General features: G+C 40.7%; 1 protein-coding gene across 11 annotated transcripts in view; it reads left to right on the forward strand.

Annotated features, from left to right (window-relative positions):
• pcbp3 (poly(rC) binding protein 3) overlaps positions 1-23,186 on the forward strand; it is a 124,151-nt gene that overhangs the window by 84,066 nt on the left and 16,899 nt on the right. For 6 of the 11 annotated variants that reach the window (XR_011667701.1, XM_071340154.1, XM_071340156.1 and 3 more), the window contains 2 exons: positions 843-884; positions 5,336-5,414. Coding sequence is in view for 8 of the 11 variants with exons in the window: in XM_071340154.1 (XP_071196255.1) it covers positions 843-884; positions 5,336-5,414 (121 nt within the window). In the remaining 3 variants the exon portion in view is untranslated. The remainder of the gene's footprint in view (positions 1-842; positions 885-5,335; positions 5,415-23,186) is intronic. The other 5 variants (XM_071340155.1, XM_071340158.1, XM_071340160.1 and 2 more) reach the window with 2 other exon arrangements.

Here is a 23,186-nt window from a genome sequence, read left to right on the forward strand (position 1 = left end):
CATTGAAAGTCACTGAGCTCTTCAGTAAGGCCATTCTACTGGCAATGTTTGTCTATGGAGATTGCATGGCCGTGTGATCGATGTTATACACCTGTCAGCAACGGGTGTGGCTGAAATAGCCGAATCCAATCATTTGAAGCGGTGTCCACATACTTTTGTACATATAGTCTAGATGCAGAAAGTTAACAGCATAGTGAGTCATTTTCAGCAACAACTAAGAGCGTGGAAGCGAGAGGCTCAACTCCTCCTCTGTTTTGGTGCCCTGGCTACCACGCTGTGGATAGCATGAAGCTTAACTGTGCCCATGTGCAGATACTGTGTGAGAGCGAAGTCTTACATTTTGCTAATCTCAATATCTGCGGTGCTGCTTGTAGCAACGTCTATTCGCTGATTCTACCTTTAACATTTTTGATTACTGCATCTGCTACTAATACAACTACTCATCCACTACCACTACTGTAAATTAGTAAAAGATATTACATGTAATGAATAGTAGTTATAGTCAAGGCATCACAGTACAAACATGTGGTTGACTATCACCTATTAAAGGGATATCATATAAGGCAAGTTTTTCGAAAGTCATGTTAGTTCATTCACAGTGGTTTGAAATTGTTCAGTGTTCATATTTTATATAAACTTGGTGGACATTTATGCAACATTGTCTAGTATAAAATGCCTTTGAGGGAAACAAAGACTATTTAGGCAATTGAATGAGACAGTACTTAAGTCTGAGATAATGATTGAACTTCAGAGTAGTCTCTGAGGTTACATGTATAAGAAGTATTCCCTGTGAAGACAGATGATAATATTTCCGTTTTTGTGTTTCTTCTTCCTCCATACAGGCCTACACAATTCAGGGACAATATGCCATCCCACACCCAGATGTGAGTTCCAAGTCTCTGCTGTCAGATCTTATTACTGTTAAAAGTCTGCACATTTCTTAGACTTACACCTATTAATATTAACCCGTGATATTAATACAACATTGTTCTCAGTGTAAGCCTTCCCGAAACCTCCAATCTCAGGTCTAGGCCTGTTGCAATTTTAAAATGAGGCACTTAAGGAACACGTTTTTGGTTTAGAGTGATTTTTTCCCCAATTTAGAATTGCATACACCCAACAGTCTCCACACCCAGGAAATTGCTTTTGACTGATGTCGTGCTCTGTTGCAGTATTTATGACTAAGTAGAACGTGATAGAACTGGTTGTCTGGGTGTGGACACCTCCTAAATTCCACAAGGCCATACAAAGTCTCCAATGTTTTTTGGTGTGTTTTTAAAAAATGTAACCCTTCCACCACCGCCCGTCTTCGGAGGACACATATCTTTTATGCTACATATACATACATTTTACATATACATGTTACATACATGGACTTTTATATACAGCAATCACATAACAATAATACATTTACCGAACATAAGCTCTTTAATCCCACCCCTCAGCCACTCTCAACCCATTCCACCTATCACCATAGACCACCCTCGTTTGGTTTCCATGTGCCATATATTTTTCAATTGTGCTGTGAAGTTTTACATACATTTTAAACCTTTCTAATTGCATAGTATACACATATTGTGAGCTAAAGATGAAAACCTTTCTTACAAGTATTATAATATTATTTATTGACTGACTATGGCTTTCCAAATCGCCCAACACTGCTATTTTGTTAGGTTAATTTTAAGTGAATGTTGTGATTTTTTAACCATTCCTGACCAGAAACAAGCTACATAGGGGCAATACCAGAATAAATTATCAAATGATTATGTCTCTTCGCAGCAAAATCTACAGAGCTGAGATTGTTGTATGCCCCATATACAGTGGCAAGAAAAAGTATGTGAACCTTTGGAATTACCTGGATTTACACATAAATTGGTCATCAAATTTGAGCTGATCTTCATTTAAGTCACAACAATAGAAAAACATACTGTGCTTAAACCAATAACACACAAATTATTGTCTATATTGAATACATTGTTTAAAAATTCACAGTGTAAGTTAGAAAAAGTATGTTAACCCCAAAAGCTAATTGGAGTCAGGAGTCAGCTAACCTGGAGTCCAATCAATGAGACGAGATTGGAGATGTTGGTTAGAGCTGCCTTGCCCTATAAAAAACACTCACAAAATTTGAGTTTGCTATTCACAAGAAGCATTGCCTGATGTGAACCATGCCTCAAACAAAAGAGATCTCAGAAGACCTAAGATTAAAAATTGTTCACTTGCATAAAGCTGGAAAGGGTTACAAAAGTATCTCTAAAAGCCTTGATGTTCACCACGGTAAGACAAGCTGTCTATAAATGGAGAAAGTTCAGCACTGTTGCTACTCTCCTTAGGAGTGGCCGTCCTGCAAAGATGACTGCAAGAGCCCAGCGCAGAATGCTCAGTGAGGTTAAGAAGAATCCTAGAGTGTCAGCTAAAGACTTACATACATCTCTGGAACATACTAACATCTTAGTTGACGAGTCTACGATACGTAAAACACTAAATAAGAATGGTGTTCATGGGAGGACACCACGGAAGAAGAATCCACTACTGTCCACAAAAACATTGCTGCACGTCTGAAGTTTGCAAAAGTGCACCTGGATGTTCCACAGCGCTACTGACAAAATATTCTGTGGACAGATGAAACTACAGTTCAGTTGTTTGGAAGGAACACACAACACTATGTGTGGAGAAAAAAAGGCACAGGCACTGGACAGCTTGCTATCATCAACAGAAAAATTAATTCCCAAGTTTATCAAGACATTTTGCAGGAGAATGTCTGTCCGCCAATTGAAGCTCAACAGAAGTTGGGTGATGCAACAGGACAACGACCCTAAACACAGAAGTAAACCAACAACAGAACGCCTTCAGCAGAAGAAAATAGTGGCCCAGTCAGTCCTGAACTCAACCCGATTGAGATGCTGTGGCATGACCTCAAGAAAGCAATTCATACCAGACATCCCAAGAATATTGCTAAACTGAAACAGTTTTGTAAAGAGGAATGGTCCAGAATTCCTCCTGACCGTTGTGCAGGTCTAATCCGCAACTACAGAAAACATTTGGTTGAGGTTATTGCTGCCAAAGGAGGGTCAACCAGTTATCACATACTTTTCCCACCCTGCACTGTGAATGTTTACACGGTGTGTTCAATAAAGACATGATAACGTATAATTGTTTGTGTGTTATTAGTTTAAGCAGACTGTGTTTTGTCTATTGATGTGACCTAGATGAAGTTCAGATCAAATTTTATGACCAATTTCTGCAAAAATCCAGGTATTTCCAAAGGGTTCACATCCATTTTCTTGAAACTGTATATACCATTTACGTTGGTGGCAGGAATTTTGTATAATAATTTAAATGGACAAACTTGTGTTGAATCAAGTGTTTTTTGTATCTGTTCATAAACCATCGAAAATCTCTTCCCATTTATTTTGCAGCCTGTATGGCACAGCTGTCAACATTTTGGTCCTCAAATGAAACTGGTATATTTTTCTATTTATGCCAATTATTTTCAGACAGTTTGTATCTTTAATATATGGCAGACAAACAAGTTCCCTAACTTCTCCCTCTTCTACTTGGCTCCTCCATTTTTGTGGTAATGCTGCACTCAGTCGGTTATAAATTGGGATTGAGCAGACATTCACATATATTTTTGAAAGCTGCATATGTGACTTAATTCCAGCAAATATTTTCTATATCTAATATTATTAAGAAATATAATACCACTTTTAATGAAAATCAATAAAGAATGTTTTTTTATTCATCAGTATATTTGAGTTTAACCCTAATATTTATTATAATATTTGTTCTATCTTTTCTGGAGGATAAATCATATTCTACATAGGGTCCATGAATAATTTAACTTCATCTGTCTCTGTCTCGAGAGCATCTCGAGAGCTATCGCGTGTCAGATCCTTTAATTCGGAGAAGGCAGTGATTGATGGCAGGGGAACCATTGGTTGACATTACAATCACTCAAATAGGGCCTTGACATCCTCCCCACCCTCTTTAAGCTACTCTTTAAAGGGTGAGGGATTCTCAAGCATCCGTCTCGCTCATTATTGAAGGCAATGATAGACAGTGAGGGAAAATTGTCAAATGCAAAGTTTTATATGGGCCAAGTGTTGTTGGACTGACAGCCAGGCCCATGAAGGTTGTCTTGTTGGTCTTTGCAAGGTTGCCCATCTCTGGTTTACTGTAAGAAATGGTTTGAGTGGTCAATCTTGAGTTATACTGTATGTTACTAGATTATTAATTGTAAAGAATAAATACAGGATTTGTGAATTTTGGACTGATGTGTCATCCACGTTGTAAGACGAGCATATCGTTCCATCATGGTTACGCACCATCGATTTTCCCCAAAGTTACCTGAATACAGTTTTGAATCAAGGAGTTGTTACATTTTTTGAAGTTTTAGATGCAACAACAATAAATGACAAACAAGGATCTCACATAGATTTAAGTTACTGGCCAGTGCATGTCAGATCACATTGTTCTGTGTTCTCTGTGTTCTAAATTTAAACACACAGTTTCAGCCCCAAACCGGTCATGGCTAATCTTAAATAAAACATTGAAACATTCTTTCCTTAGCTTTGTCTAATTGCATAAACTTAAGTCTAGCTCATAAGGTTTGTGATTGCAATTGCAGTATTTACTGTATGTTAACCATTAGACTCCAACCCTAGGCACCATAACAATGGAGGCTACAACCATGTATTGGGGTATATTTATTTAATCAGACAATTTCGGGAAGTGAGTCAGACGTTTTGATAAATGTTGCAAAAAAACTCAAATTACTGGACCTTTACACAGAAAACCAACCAGATTGAAGTGTTCACACATACATTGCATCACAGATAAATGCATTAAATTAGAATGTTAAGAAGTTAGTTGATGTCTTCATTACCAATCAATGGAAAATATTATAATGCAACAAGTTGTCTGTGTTGATCTTTCCTGTGAAAAAGCTGCATCTCTGTTGATTATGCAATCCATCTGCTATTACAAACTAGATAAAGCAGCAAATATAACACCCCATCTCAACCACATTGGGCTAAGTCCTTCTCAAGTTCTCTTTCTCTCTCGCTCTCGCTCTCGCTCTCTCTCTCTCTCGTTCTCTCGCTCTGTCTGTCTGTCTGTCTGTCTGTCTGTCTGTCTGTCTGTCTGTCTGTCTGTCTGTCTGTCTGTCTGTCTGTCTGTCTGTCTGTCTCTTTTGCTCTCTCAACTCCCACCACCATGTGTCATGCCTCCTCTCCTCACTGTTCTAGTTTTAAGTTCTTGATTTCTCGTCGGTGTGACCTTGTGTGACCTTACAATAACCTCTTAGTTCTACTGTCGCTCCTACCCCCCTCAGCAGTTGACCAAGCTCCACCAGTTGGCTATGCAGCAAACCCCCTTTACCCCCCTCGGACAGACCACCCCTGCTTTCCCTGGTACGTACCCACAAGCCCTCTCTCAACACTTCCTTCTTTTTGTATCTGTAGACACTGTCGTCTCTTTCTTCTTCTTCTCTCTTTCCTCTCTTTCCCCATGTCTCTGGTGGTGGCTTTTCTCCCAAGCTTGGCTTTTTGTTTGGCCCTGCCTTCATTTGGTCAACCAGAGAGGGTCTTTGGATGATATTTTGTCACGCATGAGGACTCTTATTTTGAAATACCATCTGGCAACAACTATATGCTACATCCCAGCTATGGTCTCTTTTGAGATTTAGTTAGTTCCCAGTTAATGTGAAAAGGACAGACACATGGACAGAGGACAACTCAAGTCTCCTGCATCTGTATTATATGGCTTGGACTTCAGTACTAAGATTATTGTCCTCATATAATGTAAAACTCAGGTATTTGTAAAAGACACAAACAAGGTCTCATGAATAAAGATGGCGCCGTTTGATTCCTCTTTCCACCAGTGTCATCTACAAGGACTTGACGATTACCATTTTATACAGGACAGGATTGATTGATTAAAACAACAACCAGCTTTTCAGACCCTCCAAAGGGTCTTATTGACCCTACGTTTCAGAGTTCCTGATTCCTAAATGCCTTTCAAAACAGATCCTGAGAATCACGAGGAGGAACACCATCAAAAACCTCCAGCTGTCAATGTTCTTCGAATTTGAAAAAAGCAAGTCGGTTGCACTTTATTTGACGGTGAAATCACTATTTTGTACTTTTCTTTCAGAGCAGGCAATGCACCAAACAATAGGCCTACATAACCTCGTACTCTCTTTCACAAACACCTGACTGACTGTACAGTGGGGTCCAAAATTATTGTAATTATTATTGTAATTTTTTAAATTACACCCTTGATAAAGATGAGCAAAAAATACTGTAAAAATAAAGAATATTTGTATGGGAAATTATGGTATTTTATACTGTTACAATTACTCAGAGAAAGAGGTTTTGTTTAACAAGTGCTATATTTTTTCTCGAAAAAGTGGTCAAAATTATTGCCACCCCAGTTTAATACTTTTCAATAACTCACCTTGCGAGGATAATGGCACTGAGCCTTTTTCTAAAATGTTTTATGAGATTGGAGAACACATTGGGACCATTCCTACATACAGAATCCTTCCAGATCGTTGATATCCTTCACCTGCTCTTATGGACTGCCCTCTTCAATTCAAACCACAGGTTTTTAATGGTGTTCAAGTTCAGGGGACTGACCATTGGAAAATGTTGAATTTGTTGTCAATTAACCATTTATGTGTGGATTATTTGTGCTTGGGGTTATTGTCTCCCTGGTAAATCCACTTGGTGCCAAGTTTCAGCCTCCTGGCAGAGGCAACCAGGTTTTTGGCTAAAATGTCCTGGTTCTGGGTAAAGTTCATGATGTCATTCACCTTAACACGGGTCCAAGGACAAGTGAAAGCAAAATAGCCCCATAACATCAAAGGTACAGCACCATATTTTACAGTAGGTATGGGGTTCTTTTCTGCTTATGCAACCTTATTCCGACGCCAAACCCACCACTTGTGTGCGTGGCCAAAGAGCTCTATTTTCATGTCATCCAACAATTGTAAACACCTGAAGTTTGATAAACGGCAACGGCACTTAGATTAGAATCTGTGCTATGGTAAGATGACATGAAAATACAACTCTTCGGCCACACACATTGTTACAGGCTTTGGTTTTTCTCTCCATTTTAGCTTGTGTACCTAGTACCTTAACACGTTCAGGGCCAATTTTACCATGTAAATCTTGGTGGGGCAACAACAAATAAGTGGGATGCATGCCAGCAAAGCCACTACACAACACAACACTAAAAAATACATTAATTGCACTATAGCGGTGCCCACAAACTGTTAGGGCCTGTCATCAAAGTATGGCATTCTCTGGATTTATGGTGCTTTCAAAACAACTGGGAACTCTGGAAAAAAACAAGGTCGAATCAGGATGACGTCATTGATCTTCAGGTTGTAACTCTAGAAAGGGGCCGGATTTACAATTCCCAGTTGGATGACCCCTTTTTCCAATTGGTAGTTACAGTCTTGTCTCCAGTACGGACTTAGGAGAGGCGAAGGTCGAGAGCCGTGCGTCCTCCGAAACACAACCCAGCCAAGCGGCACTGCTTCTTGACACAATGCCTGCTTAACCTGGAAGCCAGCCACACCAACGTGACGGAGGAAACACCGTACACTTGGCAGCCGTGTCAGCGTGCATTGCGCCTGGCCCGCCACAGGAGTTGCTAGAGCGCGATGGGACAAGAACATCCTTGCCAACCAAACCCTCTCCTAATCCGGATGACACTGGGCCAATTGTGCCCCGCCCCATGGGTCTCCCAATCGTGGCCGGCTGCGACAGAGCCTGGACTCAAACCAGGATCTCTAATGGCACAGCTAACACTGTGATGCAGTGCTTTAGACCACAGTGCCACTCGGGAGGCCTTAGCAGTTGTTTTTTTGAGTGCTGCACAAATCATGCTTCATTGACAGCATGGCCAATGTTGAATGTTTATTTTTTTAAACTTGGAAAAGAGACCCTTAATCCAGATTTGGGACCACACAGCCACTCCACTGAATAGCAAGCGAGTGATTGCTTTGCAATGGTTGCAGTTAGCCACTGTCACTGATTCCTTCCAAACCACTCATTGTTGAATTTGCGATTTCCAACTTGTTATGTAATGTTTATGTCCAATGACTGATGAGCACCGATACATTTTATCTGTAATTTCTCTTCATTAATTCTCTTCATGTGACAAGGATTTAAAAGGATTTGCCAGTAGATTGTCTACTTGATTCATGATGATGACTGCTAGCTAAGATTGTGAAAGTATGATGTTGACATGATCAGTCCAATCAAAGCTACTATACATATAACGTGATTTGAAGTAATTCTATCTGTGGCCAATTACCTTGATCCTTCTTGGATGGGCACGTCTAATGTAAGTCTATGGCAGCCCCCAAGGGGCTAGAATTTTCTAACTCTACCCTTGGACTTGGCGGTTACGTAGTGTCCCCATGAGAGACAGAACACTGAGACAATCACGGCGAACGCTCTGTATTTTCTGCTGGCTTGCTCCACCACCACAGAAAACACTGAGCTAGGCTGAAACATCAGCATTTTGGAGCTGCCTTACTCAAGAAAACAAAAAAGAGACCATGTTTGTATGCGGCTTTATTAAGTCAATGATATATATATGTTTTACATTGTTTGTAAAATGATATGTGACAAGTATTAATTAACATACAAAACAGGCAAGCCCAAAATGATGGGTCGACACTGAACACGCTGTGGAGTGTACTGATTGGAGTCACCTCGTTACTCAGTATCTGTTTTAACTGTACTTGCCGAGCTGGTATTTAAGACCTGCTAGCCCTTTCCATCAGGTGGGGAGAGATGTTGGAAAAGCTACATGTCATGTTATCTCTTCCACCTTAGAGAGCCGAACAAAGCCTTCATCCTCCCCTATTCAGTTTTTCTTCATATCCATTGGTACTCGATTTTCTAAGTTGGTATGGGTTACTCTGTTCTCAGGCAAATCCAGTGGGTGTCCATGGTTGGTGTCTTTTAAGACCCTACTCGATTTACTTGGCCAGCACCCCATAAAAAAAAACTATGGATTCCTTTCGGAACCAATTCTAAAACCACACCTGTTTCGTTTGGTTGTAAGTGACTGGTTGTTATTTCCCCTTTTCTGTTGAGCAACAATACTTTGGGTTATTTTTTAGGGAACGTAACAAAATGGGGGCTCGTCAAGGATCCTGTTTCCTATCCTAGTAGTCACATTATTATGGTGTTCGCTCTAATCACCTAGTCTGAAGCTCTACTGTGCTCAAATATTTGAGTGTTGTTGTAATACTATTGTTGTAGAGTTTCTGTCACTACCAACCAACAACATAGGGTTATAGGGTTGGTGAAAGTTTCATAAGCACACAGGGGGAAAAAACAAGGGCTTTAATTTGTGAGCATTTATGGAAACACCTACTTGGGAGATACTAGATAAGTGGGCGAAGGTGAATCTACTCAACATTGCAAAGCATTATGACATCAGTTTGACATCTGCCAATTCAAAAGCAGTAGCCAAAGAGTTACTTGATGCTGCTTTGGTGGAGATGGAAATCCTCCCAGAGAGAGAGGGTGATGATGATGAAAAGGATCTTACGGGGAGTAGAGAAATCCCTTTAGACGTGCAGCTGCGGGAGTTGAACTACAGGCAAAATTGGAGCAACGGAAGTTGGAATTTGAGAAAAAGGAACTCGAGTTAGTGCGAGTAGAAAAGGAAAAAGAATGTGCAGCCAGAACGTAATGTCGTGGAAATTCTATTCAGAAAGGAAGAGACTGTAGATTCTTCAAACAACAACTTTTATCATCATATCTGGAGCAGTTAACAATCCCATCAACAGTGCGGAGTTAAGGGCCCAGCGAACCATAGTTGAGTCTCAGCTTTTATAACCTTTGTCTACGTGGAAGTTTAGCAGATGTGTGAGATCATGATGGGAACATGGAGTACAACCAAGTGATAACGGCAGTTTTGTTGCTCTTTTCTGCTGATAGAATTATCGCTGCTGCTTAAGCTAGCCTCTGTTCTCTTCATATCTCTACACAGCTATGCCCTTAAAAGATATGCAAAGAACAGGATGGACCAAAAACTGGTCACTCTCAGACGGCCCTTTGTCTTTGGCCACATGATTAAGTTACTCAAAAACAAGTGAGGAAAAACACTAGCTTCTTCGTACATGACAGAAACAGACAGTGGAAATGTACAGGTTTAAGGCTTATACAGTGCATGTGCATAACAGAGTTTGTAACTTTCCCCACCATAGTACTGAGAAGATGAAGAACATGTGCATGCCATCCGATTTAAAGAGGTAATCTGGAAGTACTCCGAATCCAGACAAGCCGTCCTGCCCCCTCAGCAGTTTGATCTTAGTCGGAACAGCCAGCTTGTCCCACCTTTCAACAAAAAGGAGGTGGACGTATATTTTACACCGTTTGAGTGGATTACCACGTCCTTCAAGTAGCCACGCAATATCTGGTCATGCTCCTACAAAGTAGTCTTGTGGGAAAAGCTCAGAAAGTGTACGCCGCTTTATCTCTTGAGATAAGATTCTGGCTCTGTTAAAGTTGCTATCCTTCAGGCTTACGAGTTGGTCCCAGAGGCATACAGACAACAGTTCCGTACATTTCAAAAGACAGAATAGCAAAGTCATGTTGAATTCTCAAGGGAACAAGTTTTTTTCATCATTGGGGTGCTTCTCGGGCAATTCAAGAGTGTCTTTCACTAATGAGCACAAGGATCTCACACTCGAGAAAGTTGCGGTCCTTGCAGATACATTTGTGTTGACATATAAAACTACTGTCACAAGCAAGGCACCAAGTACCTATCCCTACACAAAAAAAAATCCAGAGAAGTCAACTCTCACTACAAAGCTTCAGTCTTTTTCTCCAGTGCCCAAAGACAGGGGTGGGCAGAAAACTGGTTCCTTGTATCCACCAATTTGTCATTACTGCCATGAGAAAGGCCACACTGTCCTAAATTAAAACAGAACATGAGATAGAGAAAAAGCAGTTTCTTCTTGTGGGAGCCCTCCAGCCCATTAAGTCTCTGGTTGGGACTGGTTTATCTCCTAAACAAGCTTTTTGGTCAGACTTGTATGAACCCTTTGTTTCAGACGGGTTTGTGTCTCTGTAGAGTGGTGATACTGTCAAGCAGTCTTTAAAGATACTGCGGGACACTGGGTCAGCCGAGTCCTTCATTGTGGAGGGTGTTTTGCCTTTGAAACTTTTGCAACTGGTTACAATGTGTTAGTTCAAGGCGTGGAGGTGGGCTGCATGGTAGTTCCATGCAGTCCATCCATGTAGTGAACCATCCATGCAGTGAAACTCGAGTCTGATCTTGTTTCTGGTCCTGTGGTCGTTGGAGTGAAGCTAGCCTACATGTGAAGGAGGCCTCATTCATTTTGGGCAACGATTTGGCTGATGGGAAGGTTGTGCCAAATCTTGTCGTTTTGTAAGGTGACCAGAGTAGAGGAACCTGACGGGTTATCAAATAAATACCCTACAGTGTTCCCAGCATGTGCTGTTACATGTGCCGTGACTAAGAAGATTGCTGAAAGGAAGTCTATTGTTGAGGAGGATGTCCTCGATCCCACCACGTTTGTCCTGTCTGTGATGTTTAGGTGTGGTCCGGACTTCGGTAATCCCTCCAGAGTTGACCTCTCCTTTTGAAAAGTCCCAAAGGTGAGCGAGTTAGTAGGACATCTGAAAGAAGAGAGGGTCCCTACAGTTGACACTTCGATGTCTAGGAAGCAGCTGATTTCAAAATAGAGAAAAGATGCTTCTCTGTCCCATCTTTTTGGTGCAATACGTCCAGAAGAGGAATTTGATGAAGTTTGTGGGGTACTTTGACAGAGATGATGTTCTGATGAGGAAATGGCATTCTCATGTCACTCCTGGGCAAGCCAATTGGTGGAGTTACACTCTGACAAGAGATACTGAGGTTGGCTCACAATTGTAGTATGGTAGGCCCTATTGGGGTTAACAAGACGCATAACTTCTTATGGCCTGGTCTGAAAAATTATGTTGTAGCTTACTGTACATCCTGTCACGTTTGCCAGCTGACGGGTAAACCCAATCATACTGTTCCAATTGCATCTTTGCAGCCTATACATGCTTTTGACAAACCTTTCCAACAGGGTCCTGGTGGACTGTGTTGGTCCTTTAGCCAAATTCTCTTGACCATTCTGAGGAAAATCATGGCTACGACTGAAAAGATTTGGCATGGGTCCTCTGTCGGAGACCTTTTGAGGATCTGAGGACCCATGCCATATCTTTTCAGGCTCCTGAGGGGGAATAGGTTTTGTCCTGCCCTCTTCACGACTGTCTTGGTGCGCTTGCACCATGTCAGTTTGTCGGTGATGTGGACACCAAGGAACTTGAAGCTCTCAACCTGCTCCGCTGCAGCCCCGTCGATGAGAATGGGGGCGTGCTCGGTCCTCTTTTTCCTGTCGTCCACAAACATCTCCTTTGTCTTGATCACGTTGAGGGAGAGGTTTTTTTCTTGGCACCATACGGCGAGGTCTCTGACCTCCTCCCTATAGGCTGTCTCGTCGTTGTCGGTGATTAGGCCTACCACTGTTGTGTCTTCTGCAAATTTAATGATGGTGTTGGAGTCGTGCCTGGCCGTGCAGTCATGAGTGAACAGGGAGTACAGGACGGGACTGAGCACGCACCCCTGAGGGGCCCCTGTGTTGAGGATCAGCGTGGCGGATGTGTTGTTACCTAACCTTACCACCTGGGGGGCGGCCCGTCAGGAAGTCCAGGATCCATTTACAGAGGGAGGTGTTTAGTCCTAGGGTCCTTAGCTTATTGATGAGCTTTGAGTGCACTATGGTGTTGAACGCTGAGCTGTAGTCAATGAATAGCATTCTCACGTAGGTGTTGCATTTGTCCAGATGAAAAAGGGCAGTGTGGAGTGCAATAGAGATTGCATCGTCTGTGGATCTGTTGGGGCGGTAGGAAAATTGGAGTGGGTCTAGGGTTTCTGGGATAATGGTGTTGATGTGAGCCATGACCTGCCTTTCAAAGCACTACATGGCTACAGACTTGAGTGGTACGGTTTGGTAGTCATTTAAGCAGGTTACCTTAGTGTTCTTGGACACAGGCACTATGGTGGTCTGCTTGAAACATGTTGGTATTACAGACTCGGACAGGGAGAGGTTGAAAACGTCAGTGAAGACACTTGCCAGTTGGTCAGCGGCATGCTCGCAAAACACGTCCTGGTAATCCGTCTGGCCCAGCGGCCTTGTGAATGGTTTAAAGGTGGTTTAAAGGTCTTACTCATCTGCTGCGGAGAGCGTGGTCACACATTTTTCCTTAACAGCTGGTGCTCTCATATATGTTTCAGTGTTATTTGCCTCAAAACGAGTATAGAAGTAGTTTAGCTCGTCTGGTAGGCTCGTGTCACTGGGCAGCTATTGGCTGTGCTTCCCTTTATAGTCTGTTATGGTTTGCAAGCCCTGCCACATCCTGTATTACGATTCGATCATAGTCTTGTATTGATGCTTTGCCTGTTTGATGGTTCGTCAGAGGACATAGTGGAATTTCTTATAAGCTTCCGGGCAGCTCTAGCCTTTAACTCAGTGTAGATGTTGCCTGTAATCCATAGCTTCTGGTTGGGGTATGTACGGTCACAGTGGGGACGACTTCATCGATGCACTTATTGATGAAGCCAATGATTGATGTGGTGTACTCCTCAATGCCATTTGAAGAACATATTACAGTCTGTGCTAGCAAAACAAATTGTTAAGGCACCTGTGAAATTATTTTCAATGTTCAGGTTCTGCAGATAGTGCAATCTGACCAAGGTTCAAATATCATGTCCAATTTTCAAGTAAGTGCTTCAGCAGTTGGGTGTTTTCCATTCCCCCTCTAGTGCATATCACCCAGTCTCAAGGTGCTCTTGAGAGATATCATCAGACTTTAAAGCCTGATGTGTGTGAAAGACTGTGTGAAGGGGTGCCCCTAGTGCTATTTGCACCATGAGAGGTTGTTCCAGGAGTCTCTTGGTTTCAGTCAGAATAAGCATTTTTTGACATTATGTCAGAGGTTTATTGAGCTTTCTGAGAGAGAGGTTGATGTAGGACAACACCTCATACTCCAAAACAAATCTGTTGGAGAATGTATCGCTTTTCGATACAGATTGCGCTGCACCTGTGAGTTTGCCATTGAGAATTTGGAGAAGGCGCAAATGAAAATGAAAGGTACGATCGAAAAGACCGGAAGTCGCACTTTTGATGTGGGTGACCAAGTCCTGGTTTTGTTGACCGTCCTGGTGTCACCGTTGCAAGCTCGCTTTTATGGCCCTTACCTCATAGAGAACAAAGTTATTTGCAATCTGGATATTACCTCATCACCACACCAGAGCGCAGAAGAAAAATAGGCTGTGTCATGTTAACATGTTGAAGCCATACTTCACCTGTTGTGGATGGGTGGAGAAGTCGATGGGAACTGGTAGTGATTCTCTGCCTGTGGCCACTGCCGTCACAGTTGACGCTCATCTTCATCGAGAGCATGAGGAAAGCCAGATTCTCCCTGTGCCTGTGGTATGGTTGAGTAACTCTGGAAAACCATAATGGCTTTTTGGTACACTTATCTAAAGGGGATACAGGCGACATTGCTGCACTACTTTTAGAATACCAGGGTATATTCTCAGATGTGCTGACTCAGACAAATTTACTAGAGCATGACAATGACGTTGGGGACTCTGCCCCAAATAAACAGCACGTCTATCAAGTGAATCCTGAAAAGAGAGAGAAACTCTGCAGCAAGATGGAGTTCATGCTTGCACATGGCATTGCACAACATGGCAACAGTCCGTGGAATTAGCCCTGTATAATAGTACCTCAGCCGGGTGGGTCTCTGCATTTTTCCCCCAGATTTTTCGTAAACACAATGCCATTACTAAGCCAGACTCATACCCTTTGCCCAGGGTCAACAATTGTGTAGACTGTGTTGGTGCTGCCAAGTACGTTAGCAAGTTTGATCTGCTGAAGGGATATTGACAGGTCCCTCTATCTTATGGCGCCAAAGAGCTGTCTGTTTTTGTCACTCCTGATGGGTTGTTTTCTTACCTTTGTCTTCTGTTCGGTTTAAGAAATGCCCGAGCCACGTTTGAGTGTGTCATGCACATCGCACAACAGTGTATCTCGGGAAGGGCCAAGGAAAAGTCAGACCGGTCTTCTCGCCAGGAATTGCACCGAACTTTGCCCAGGTTGTTGCTTCACCTGGTATGGCAACTGCTCGGCATTTGACCGTAAGGCGCTACAGAGGGTAGTACATCACTGGGGGCAAGCTTCCTACCATCCAGGACCTATATACTAGGCGGTGTCAGAGGAAGGGCCAAAAAATTGTTAAAGACTCCAATCACCCAAGTCATAGACTGTTCTCTCTGCTACTGCACAGCAAGCGGTACCAGAGCACCAAGTCTAGGACCAAAAGGCTTCTTAACAGCTTCTACCCCCAAGCCATAAGATTGCTGAACAACTAATCAAATGGCCACCCGGACTATCCCTTTGTTTTTACTCTGCTGCTACTCTCTGTTTATTATCTATGCATAGTTACTTTACAAATTAGCTTGACTAACCTGTACGCCCGCACATTGACTCGGTACCGGTATCCCCTGTATTTAGCCTCGTTATTGTTATGTAAATTATTGTTACTTTTTGATTGATTAGATTTTTACTGCATTGTTGGTTAAGGGCTTGTAAGTAAGCATTTCACATTAAGGTCTACACCTGTTATATTCGGCGCATGTGACAAATAACATTTGCTTTGATTTCAGCACTTCAAATGTTTTCAGTGCCTTAGAAAGTAGTCACACCCCTTGAATGTTTCCACATTGTGTTGTGTTACAGCCTGAATTCTTACAAATTAATAAAAAATGAAAATCTGAAATGTCTTTAGTCAATAAGTATTCAACCAATTTGTTATGGCAAACCTAAATAAGTGCAGGCGTAAAAATGTGAATAATAACATAATAAGTTGCATGGACTCACTCTGTGTGCCAAAATAGTGTTTGATTACACTTTGGATGGTGTATCAATAAACCCAGTCACTACAAAGATACAGGCATCCTTCCTAATTCAGTTGCTGGAGAAGAAGAAAACCACTCAGGGATTTCACCATGAGGCCAATGGTGACTTTAAAACAGTTACAGAGTTTAATGGCTGTGATATGAGAAAAATGAGGATGGATCATCGACATTGTAGTTACTCCACAATACTAACCTAATTGACAGTGAAGTGCAGGAAGCCTGTACATAATAAAAACATTCCAAAACATGCATCCTGTTGGCAAGGAACACATTGCTGAGTAACACTCTCCATATTTTCCAGCATACTAGTGGCTGCATCATGTTATGGGTGTACTTGTAATCGTTAAAGTCTGGGGAGTTTTTCAGGATAAAAAAGAAAGGGAATGGAGCTAAGCACATGCACAATCCTAGAGGAAAACCTGGTTCAGTCTGCTTTCCACCAGACACGGGGAGATGAATTCACCTTCAGCAGAACAATGACCTAAACCACAACCCCAAATATACACTAGATTTGCTTACCATGGCAACATTGAATGTTCCTGTCTGGCCTAGTTACAGTTTTGATTTAAATCGGATTGAAAATCTATGGCAAGACTTGAAAATGGTTGTCTAGCAATGATCAACAACCAACTTGACAGAGCTTGAATAATTTTGTAAATAACAATGTGTAAATATTGTATAATCCAGATGTGCACAGCTCTTAGAGACTTACCCAGAAAGATTCACAGCTTTAATTGCTGACAAAGGTGATTATAACAAGTATTGGCTCAGGGCTGTGTACACTTTTTATTTTCAATACATTTGCAAACATTTACAAAAACATGTTTTCACTTTTTCATTATGTGGTATTGTGTGTAGATGGTTAAGAAAACAAATGTAATCCTTTTTGAATTCAGGCTGTAAAACAACAAAATGTGGAATAAATCAAGGGGTATGAATCGTTTTTGAAGTCACTGTCTGTGACTTCATGTGGTATGTGGTCTATACCGATCATAACCCCTCTCGTTTCCCTGCAAAGGACTAGTTCTACAAATTGCCGGCTCCTTCACTGGAATCTGATATTTGCAGAAGTTTCCCCTTGAAATTCAACATGTCTGCGGTAAGGACAACTTGGTGGCTGATTGTCTTTCGAGGGTGTGCAGTCAATACGATTTTTGTGTTCTGTGTTTAGCCAGCAAATTGACCTGCTGCACATTTTAGATTTCCTGCACGTTTTCCATAGAGATTTGTTTCGTTTTGGTTGAGCTCTTTCTTAAGTATAATAGAGAAATATTAAAAGTGTCATTTCCTTCTGTTTTCACAATCTTGCCCTTTACGCAGCTACTTTATTTTCTATATATACAAAAATAATAGGGATGTAAAAGCTAACTGGTAGTCTAGCTAACAAATAATACAATTGGCTTCCCTTTTTTTACCTAGCTAGTTCCAGTCAGTTTTCTCATCATGAATGAAGTAGGTATAGTAACAATATTTTCTTGCAATATCGACACAATTTAGATTTATGCATTGACAGTTTGGAGTGGACACAGACCAACACTCTACCCCCACGTTGGGTCTGGATTACCAAGAGACTGCCACTGACGACCCAATCAGCACCCATCGCATCGTCCAACTTAAAATTTTTGTTAAATAAATAATTTTCCTGAGCTGTGGTTTTGCTATGCTGCATTTCTGAAACAGAAATAGCAGAGACATACAAGGATGAAACATTGCATGATTTGTAAATCATATATATTTTAATGATATCTATTGAAATTATGAATTCTTTGAGAAATACAGATACATAAATGATCAGGTAATGACTACAGATATGATACATTTCTGAAAACGTGGATTCGTTCATGCCTGTGTATAAAGGCTTAGATTTGTCAGTATGTTGACACCCTTTCCGGAGTTAGAATATTCAACAAATATGTAAACGGGTGCATGCGCATCAGGTGCGTGTCTTGAACGTATCTCAACCCAGATATCTCCCTGGACTCAAATGGCAGCAGGGAGATTTCGGAGGTCCGGATTGAATGCATGTAGTATAAACTGTCCCATTACGGAGAATACCCTAGCTCCGTATATGAAATTAAGCTCCCTAGATTCAATGTTCGCGCCTCCATGGAAATCGAATTAGCATAATAAAAAAATCCCCATAAAAATCATTCTGTTTAAGCCACAGGTATGTTTTTTTTGCATGTGCTGTGTCTCAATACACCACATCCGCATATGTGGTGAAAGGCAGCTGAGCTGCAGCTGTGTTTGTCAGACCATGAGACATCCTGAAAAATCGGTCTTCTCATGATAACATCAGTAGTGTCTGAACGGTTTGGCCTACAAACTACAGTATTATGACCCCTCTATGGAAAGGTACCAGTTTTTTTTTAAGTATCGAAGTATACACTATGGAAGTAGTTTAGTTCCTAAAACAATTAGTTAAATATGTGTCAAATATTTTTGTTTTATTATTTCCTGATCTTTCTTATATCTCTCAGATATAGGACAGACACTTCAAAACAAACTTCCTTTTAATTTTATTCTTTGACTATCTGTGGTTCCATGTATGAATCTGTTATTCAATGTGTTTCTATGGGCTAATAGCGGTAAGGCCAAATTCGATGTTTCATCAAATAATGTTTTCATAGAATATGAAGGACATTAGAATAGAATATGTGGACATCTATAAGTACCTAGGTGTCTGGCTAGACTGCAAACTCTCCTTCCAGACTCATATCAAACATCTCCAATCCAAAATCAAATCAAGAATCGGCTTTCTATTCCGCAACAAAGCCTCCTTCACTCACGCCGCCAAACTTACCCTAGTAAAACTGACTATCCTACCGATCCTCGACTTCGGCGATGTCATCTACAAAATAGCTTCCAACACTCTACTCAGCAAACTGGATGCAGTTTATCACAGTGCCATTCGTTTTGTTACTAAAGCACCTTATACGACCCACCACTGCGACCTGTATGCCCTAGTCGGCTGGCCCTCGCTACATGTTCGTCGTCAGACCCACTGGCTCCAGGTCATCTACAAGGCTATGCTAGGTAAAGTGCCGCCTTATCTCAGTTCACTGGTCACGATGGCTACACCCACCCGAAGCACGCGCTCCAGCAGGTGTATCTCACTGATCATCCCTAAAGCTAAAACCTCATTTGGACGCCTTTCCTTCCAGTTCACTGCTGCCTGCGACTGGAACGAATTGCAAAAATCTCTGAAGTTGGAGACTTTTATCTCCCTCAACAACTTTAAAAATCTGCTATCCGAGCAGCTAACCGATCGCTGCAGCTGTACATAGTCCATCTGTAAACTACCCACCCAATTTACCTACCTCACCCCCCATACTGCTTTTATTTATTTACTTTTCTGCTCTTTTGCACACCAGTATCTCTTCTTGCACATGTTCATCTGATGATTTATCACTCCAGTGTTAATCTGCTAAATTGTAATTATTCGATTTATTGCCTACCTCATGCCTTTTGCACACATTGTATATAGATTCTCTTTTTTTCTACCATGTTATTGACTTGTTTATTGTTTACTCCATGTGTAACTCTGTGTTGTCTGTTCACACTGCTATGCTTTATCTTGGCCAGGTCGCAGTTGCAAATGAGAACTTGTTCTCAACTAGCCTACCTGGTTAAATAAAGGTGAAATAGAAATAAAAAATAAAAAAAATGTATATCTAAAGAGGTCCTAGAATTCTAAATGAAATAGCTAAATGATCCTTGGTATGTCCAGCAAGCAGCAAGCAAAGGATAGCAAGGATCTGGAAAGATTATGTATGGAGGAATGGTCAAGATTTATGCATCTCATCTAATCTCATAAAGCATTTTAGAAAAAGGCTTATCCTTGCAAGGTGAGGCATTGAAAAGAAGTGCCAATAATGTTGATCCTTATCTTTTTGAGAAAAAAATAACATTACTTGATAAAGGCCCAGTGCAGCCAAAATTGTGATTTCCTTGTTTTTTATATTAAATATTTCCACAATACGGATCTTAATTTGGGCCAGTTTGCTACAGCAGGAAAATAATCCTGCAGCAACATGACATTTTAATTATTATGTCGATTATAACTAATGGACATTTTTGTAAGGGTTGATACATTTTGTCTATTGGAAAATCAAGTCTGAAATTTCAAAGTGGAAATTACAAACTTCTGAAGCCTTTTTAATCCTCAAATACACTACAAGTTTCCCTGTAGCAGGGTGATCAAATTAAGATTCTACATCTGCATGAAGTCGAAATAACACTGATAATGCCCTTTCTGTGTAAGCTGAATTTTTGGCCCGCTACGTAACATCATAAGGAGATCTGATTATAATAGACTAATGAACATTCATCGTTCATTTGCATATACTGTATCCTCCTAGTTCTGGTGCTGGTCCCGCCCAAAAGCAAGAGAGACAGTGCAAAGATAGCCATACTGCAAAGTCTTCCGTCCGAACAATCAATTTGTCTTATTTGGCGTTAATTTATTTTTTTATAATCAAGTGTCAGAGAAGTTCAGTCTGAACCTCCACATCTGCACACACACATCAGCTTGCATTCCAAATCAGGCTAGGTACACATCTGGATTTTCCAGCAGCTCCATCTTTGTCACATGGATCTTCAAACCAACAGCAGTAGCAACCGTTCCTGAAGTAAGTATTTAGTAAGTAAATGATATGCCATTCGTGGGTTGCATGCTTCTTCACAATATTGTGACTTAGAAAACAGATGACATTTCTAAAGGAGGCAAATCATTTGTAGGAAAACATTTTGTCATCACTGTGATGTTGCCAGTTTTACTTTAGATGGAATATAACTTTAGCTAGCTATCTAGCTAAGATTGAGGAACAGGAGTCAGACCGGATCTTAGCTAGCTAAAGTTAGCATTGCTAGCTATTTTTGATTAGCTTTAGCTAGCTAGATAGCATTTGGACTGTTGTTCAAGCTGCAGTCAGTCAGTCACCCACAACAGACCAAGGTAGCCTACTTGATTTAGCTTGTGTCTTGTATTTTTATGTTAATGTTTTCCTTAACTATACAAAGTAAATTGCTAAAATTGACAATTTGAAAAGTATTTGTCATTAGAGCTAAAACGAACTGGCTTGTGATTGGATTAGTACTGTAGCTACTAGCCTGCAGGACAGAAGAAAGAGAGAGGTTATATTATTATTATTATTAGCTAGCTAGATATCTCATACGGTTGATGTTTATTTGTGATGTGATTCCTAAAAAATAATAAGCCTTCTGGCTGTTGAATGTAAGAATGAATGTATAGATAGATAGATCATATAACTTATGAAAACTTGGGCTGGAGGTCTAGCTGGTTTGCTACAGGCATACATGATCATATTTCAGTTATGGACTATCAGATATGAAATTATGTTACATGTTTTCTCAAATGTTCAAGTGAAAACCTGAGGATTATATAATTTAACTTTGTCACCTTGCAAACGGGTTGATAATTTGTGACATAATTGCCTTCCATTGATAATCCCCTTTTTATGTGCTAAAGGGTCATCACTGAGGGAGGACTATGAGGTCATGGACGTCTTGGAGGAAGATGCTTTTGATGAGAAGCTACTTGGTGAAGATGATGATGAAGAGTATGACACACACAAAGGACAGACAGATAAACATTGACTGGCAGAGAAGCAGCTGAACTGGTTCCCCCCAATCCTCCTAGGTTGTTGCTGGTGGAGGTGGCTGCTGTACATACCAAGCTGGTAGTGCAGGTCGTAAAAATGCTCTAGCCTGGTCCCAGATCTGTTTCTGCTGTCGTGCTAACTTCTAATGCATGACAGTTGGCATGCCATGTTACCATAGTAGTTGGCTATACATATAGCACAAACAGATCGAAGACCAAGCTAACATTTTGGCTGATTGTCAGAACAGAAAGAGTGAAGCTTAAATGTACTTGAGGACTACTCTAGAAATTGTTGTCTTTGTTACAGGAAAGATAGAAAGGAGAATATGACGTGGATTGCTTGTGTGGTATCCCAATGCGAGGGCAGGTAGTTGTGTATTATTTTATGGTTATAATAGTGATGCAACTTGCACTTTGTTTCTTGGTTTGAATGAGACAATATATTCCCCTAACCTTATTCTTTCAATAAAGTAATTGTTTTATTAATATTAAATTACTTGTGTATGTCGTTCCTTATCATATGTAAGACTTAATGCATTCTGTAATTTGCTTTGTTGCAGATGTGTGTTTAATTTACTATACGGGTAAGAAACAGATGATGGAAAATTCCATACATTTTTTAAAAAGTAAAATCAGTCACAAACAGTTGTTCCTTATTTTGTATGGATCATAATCTAAATACATTTACTATGAGTTATACTTTGGAGAGCTTGAGTTGTAAAACAATAACTTACTTATACTTACATACCATGGTTTTGACTTTCATTATAACCTTGTTGAAGATCTGTTTATTATGTTATGTAAATAAATAAGAAAAATGTATGAAGAATGACAACAACCTTTTATTGCAATCTGGTTTCTTTGTTTTCTTTCAACACAGAAACATTCCAAAATGTGTAACTCAAGAGTATTTATTCAATAGACAAATTGAAATAGTATCATCAGAATGTCTATTTCAAATGATTAATTAGGCTTTGTGATGATATTGAAGATTATACCATGGGCCTCTGTGTCTCCGTTCTAAGTATAACTTACTGTGTTTGACCTCTGAGACACAGAGGCCTAGAGTCTGCCCTGTAGATAATCATGGCTTTCTGCAATGAAGAGTAAAACACAATGCAAACAGGCCGTTTTGGTCCTGCATCTTCTGGTGACCTACTGCATCTTCTGGTGACCTATTGAAAACAGTACCACAATGATATAGCAAATGAAGATGTGTGATGTACATGCCTTTTGTAATAATAATGTAGCCTACACACCTGTGGAAGTTTGTCACTTTCAGGGTCCAACTCCAGCCCCAAATGACAGGTTGAATACCATGAGCCTTTGTTATTTGTTATATTTTTAAAGTGGTAAGGGGTGGGCTCTAGACAATTCTATCAGCCAATCAGGGCTGTATATAAATACACTATCTATACAAAAGTGTGTGAACACCCCCTTCAAATGAGTGGATTTGGCTATTTCAGCCACAACCATTGTTGCCAGGTGTAGAAAATCATCCACAAAGCCATGTTATCTCCAAAGACAAACATTGGCAGTAGAATGGCCTAAC

This window comes from Salvelinus alpinus, chromosome 14 (genome assembly GCF_045679555.1).
Source record: "Salvelinus alpinus chromosome 14, SLU_Salpinus.1, whole genome shotgun sequence".
NCBI classification, from domain to species: domain Eukaryota; kingdom Metazoa; phylum Chordata; class Actinopteri; order Salmoniformes; family Salmonidae; genus Salvelinus; species Salvelinus alpinus.